Raw genomic sequence first — 3831 nt, forward strand, 5'->3', positions numbered from 1 at the left:
TTGAGTCATCCTTCCTTCATCTTAACAAGAATCCACGCTACCATAAAGTATAAACAACCGTGTGAATTCGATTGGTTAAGTGATTCATCAACAACTTCGAAGGCGCACGGGAGTGTGGTAAGATTTGAAAGTTGAATACGAGTGAAGTGAGGCTTTTATTGCCAACATTGTGTGTTAGTTTTGCAGGTTTAAATGTCAGTTTAAAATACGCATGACTCCCCTAACATGGAGGGAGTAGAATTGATTCTCCAAAGAATGGCGGCGATGGAATCCAAATTAGAAGCTAAGATAGATGCTATGGATGAGCGGATGGTGAGTATTGAGAAAGTTCAAGCGGATGGTTCGAGTAGAATGGGTACTCCCCGTTCTAGGAATGAAGGTGATGGGAATAGAACACAAGATACCACACCAACCATTACCCCGGGACAAACACATACCTTGTGCGACCCGACCGCCACAATAACCTCCACCCAAAGAGTTCCACCACCCCAAACAATCAACCTTCCACCCCAAACATTCACATTCCAAAACACCCATCGATAAACCTATCCCCATGTTTACCAAAACAATCCGAATGATGAAATCCCTCAAGTAATCTTACAACAAGCACCCCAAGCTCCGCCCCAAGCCCAAACACAAGATCCCTTTCTTAACCAAAACCAATACCAATACCCCATGAATGAAGAAGAGTATGATGATTACCCACAAGATAGGTAGTGGGATGAGAACCGACAAGGAGGAAGGCGTGGAGGGATGAATAACTAGGGAAGGGGGGGAAGAGGAGGCTTTGAGAGATTTTTGGGCCATGATGCTAGGTTCCAAGGTCATGTCGACCAAGGAAGGGCTCGAGGGTATGAAGATCGAGGGAGATGGCAAGACCATGACCGGACTTTGAACACAATCAAGGTCAACCTCCCTACTTTCCAACGAGGTAGTAACACGGAAAACTTCTTTGAGTGGAAGCTACAAATGAACACATCCTCCTCACTAACAATGTGTCTGAGGCCTTAAAAATAAAGTATGCCCTCGGTCAATTTGAGGGATACGCTTCCACGTGCTGGGAATCTAAGAAGTTACAAAGGGCTCAACAAAACATCTATGATCGTCCAACTTGGAACGACTTCATTGAGCTCATGGAAACAAGGTGGCTTCCACCCATATATCGTCAAGATGTAATCAAAAGGGTGTATTTGTTAAAACAAGGGTTGAAAAGCGTGGAAGAGTGCTTTGATGAGTTTGAGGACTTGCGGATGAAAGCCAAGCTTGAAGAACAAGAGAAGTGCACTATTATAAGGTTCGTAGCCTACTTGAATAGTGACATTGCTAAACCCATGAGGCTTAAGACTTACAATTGTCTAGAAGAGGCATTCTATGATGCATCCAAGGTTGAAGCGGATCTAAAGGAGGAGAAATCTTATAAAGATAAAGGCAAGTCATCTTCAACTTGGAGCAAAGGCACAAATAAATGGAAAACTTCCAGTTAGGAAAAGCCTAAGACCAACACCTCAAGCCATGTTAAACTACAAAGCTAAGGGTGATGATAAGGTTAAAGGAGGTAACAACTCTAAACCCAACTATAATCATCCAATGCTTTACGTGCCAAGGAAGAGGGCACTATGCAAGTGAGTGTCCCAATCGAAGGACTATCACCATTGTGAGAGATGGGTACCAGACCGAAGATAAATATGAGAGCGGGAAAAGTAATGATAACGAGGGAGAAAGAAGTGAGTGTGATGGTGATTCCGATGAAGAGGTTGAGATAAGGTATGAAGAAGTCTTGAATCAGGCTATTGAGGCTAGAAGAGCTATTGGGGCTCTAGCTGGGGAAGAGAGTGACCAAAGGGAGAATTTGTTCTATGCAAGGTGTAAAATTGTGGATAAGGTGTGTTCCTTGATTATTGATGGTGGTAGTTGCACGAATGCCGTTAGCCAATTTTCGGTTGAAAGTATGAAATTCCCCACCCGCAAGCACACTAGTACTTATAAACTCCAATAGTTCAATGAATATGCTGAGATGAGGGTCAACAAGCAAGCCATCATAAAATTTAGCATTGGCAAGTACCAAGATGAGATTTTGTGTGATGTGGTACCCGTGCAAGCTTGCCATCTATTTCTTGGAAGACCTTGGCAATTTGATATTGATGCCCAACATAGTGGGAGAACAAAAAAATACTCATTTGTGGTCAAGGGGAAGAAGTACATTCTTAATCCAATAACCCCTTACTAAGTGAGTGAGGATTATAGAGTTATGAGGGAGCTTCGGGAGAATTATCAAAAGGAAGAGAAGGAGAAAAGTGAGAGGGATACCTTGTTGGTCATAAGTGGGGAGGGAACATCTCAAGATCGTTCCAAGAAATATTTGTTGGCCAAACCAAGTAATTACTTAAAGGGGGTTGATGGAGATACTTCATGTTGGGTCTTGCCAACAAGGACCTTCTCTTAAATGCTAACCAAGCTACTAGCACTTTGCCTAGTAGTAAATCTTCTCTTTTGCGGGAATATGAAGCGTTGTTCCCGGAAGAAATGCCCGATGGCTTACCTCCCTTGAGAGGTATTGAGCACCAAATTGATTTTGTTACCGGGTTCTCAAATCCCGAACAAGCTAGTATATAGGAGCGATCTAGAGGAAACAAAGGAATTGCAAAGGCAAGTTGAGGATCTACTCAACAAGGGTATAGTCAATCAGAGTCTTAGTCCTTGTGCCGTACCGATAATTCTTGTCCCAAAGAAAGATGGCACTTGGAGGACGTGCATTAATTGTAGAGCTATCAACAAAATCACGGTAAAGTATCGACATCCTATCCCTAGACTTGATGACATGTTTGATGAGCTTTGTGGCTCAAGTGTCTTTTCCAAGATTGATCTTAGGAGCGGCTATCACCAAATTTGTATGAATCCGGGTGATGAATGGAAAATGGCTTTCAAGACCGAGTTTGGCCTCTATGAATGGTTTGTTATGCCATTTGGCCTAACCAATGCACCTAGCACATTCATGCGCCTAATGAACCATGTGTTGAAACCCTTTATCAATAACTTTGTGGTTGTCTACTTTGATGATATTCTTGTGTATAACAAATCTATGGAATAACATGTGGGCTATTTAAGGCTAGTGTTTGGTGTCTTGTTGCATGAGGAGTTGTTTCCTAACATGAAGAAGTGTGCTTTTGGGGTTGACAAAGTGGTGTTCTTAGGTTTTGTGGTGAGTGTCCATGGTGTTGAGGTTGATGAAGAAAAGGTGGAATCCATTATAACTTGGCCAACTCCCAAAAATGCAACCGATGTGAGGAGTTTCCATGGGTTGGCAAGTTTCTATAGAATATTTGTGAAGGGCTTTAGTACAATTGCTTCCACAATGACCGAATTGATTAAAAAGGAGGTTCCTTTTGTGTGGGGGGATGAGAAAGAAAAGGTATTCCAAGAATTGAAGTCTTTATTGAGTTCGACACCCTTGTTACAATTGCCAAATTTTGAGATGACCTTTGAAGTAGAGTGTGATGCTTTGAAGTAGGTGGTGTCTTGATGCAAGACGGCAAACCGTTGGCCTACTTTAGTGAGAATCTTAAAAGGGCGTCTTTGAACTACTCAACCTATGATAAGGAGTTGTATGCACTTGTGAGGGTTTTGACCCATTGGCAACATTATTTGTGGCACAAAGAATTTTTGATTCGTTTGGATCATGAATCCTTGAAACATTTGAAGGGTCAATCCAAGCTCAACAAAAGACATGCCAAGTGGGTAGAATTGATTGAAGCTTTCCCTTATGTGATCCATCACAAAAAGGGTAAATATAATGTGGTGGCGGATGCTTTATCTAGAAGTTATGTCTCGCTC

The 3831-nt window shown here is 42.2% G+C and overlaps 1 protein-coding gene across 1 annotated transcript; it reads left to right on the top strand.

Annotated features, from left to right (window-relative positions):
- The first annotated feature begins 3148 nt into the window (after positions 1-3148).
- On the top strand, positions 3149-3508 carry LOC132607835 (uncharacterized mitochondrial protein AtMg00860-like). Its single transcript, XM_060321911.1, has one exon. It carries the CDS (start codon positions 3149-3151, stop codon positions 3506-3508), a length of 360 nt encoding a protein of 119 aa, XP_060177894.1.
- The last annotated feature ends 323 nt before the right edge of the window (positions 3509-3831 follow it).

This window comes from Lycium barbarum, chromosome 8 (genome assembly GCF_019175385.1).
Source record: "Lycium barbarum isolate Lr01 chromosome 8, ASM1917538v2, whole genome shotgun sequence".
Classification (NCBI taxonomy): domain Eukaryota; kingdom Viridiplantae; phylum Streptophyta; class Magnoliopsida; order Solanales; family Solanaceae; genus Lycium; species Lycium barbarum.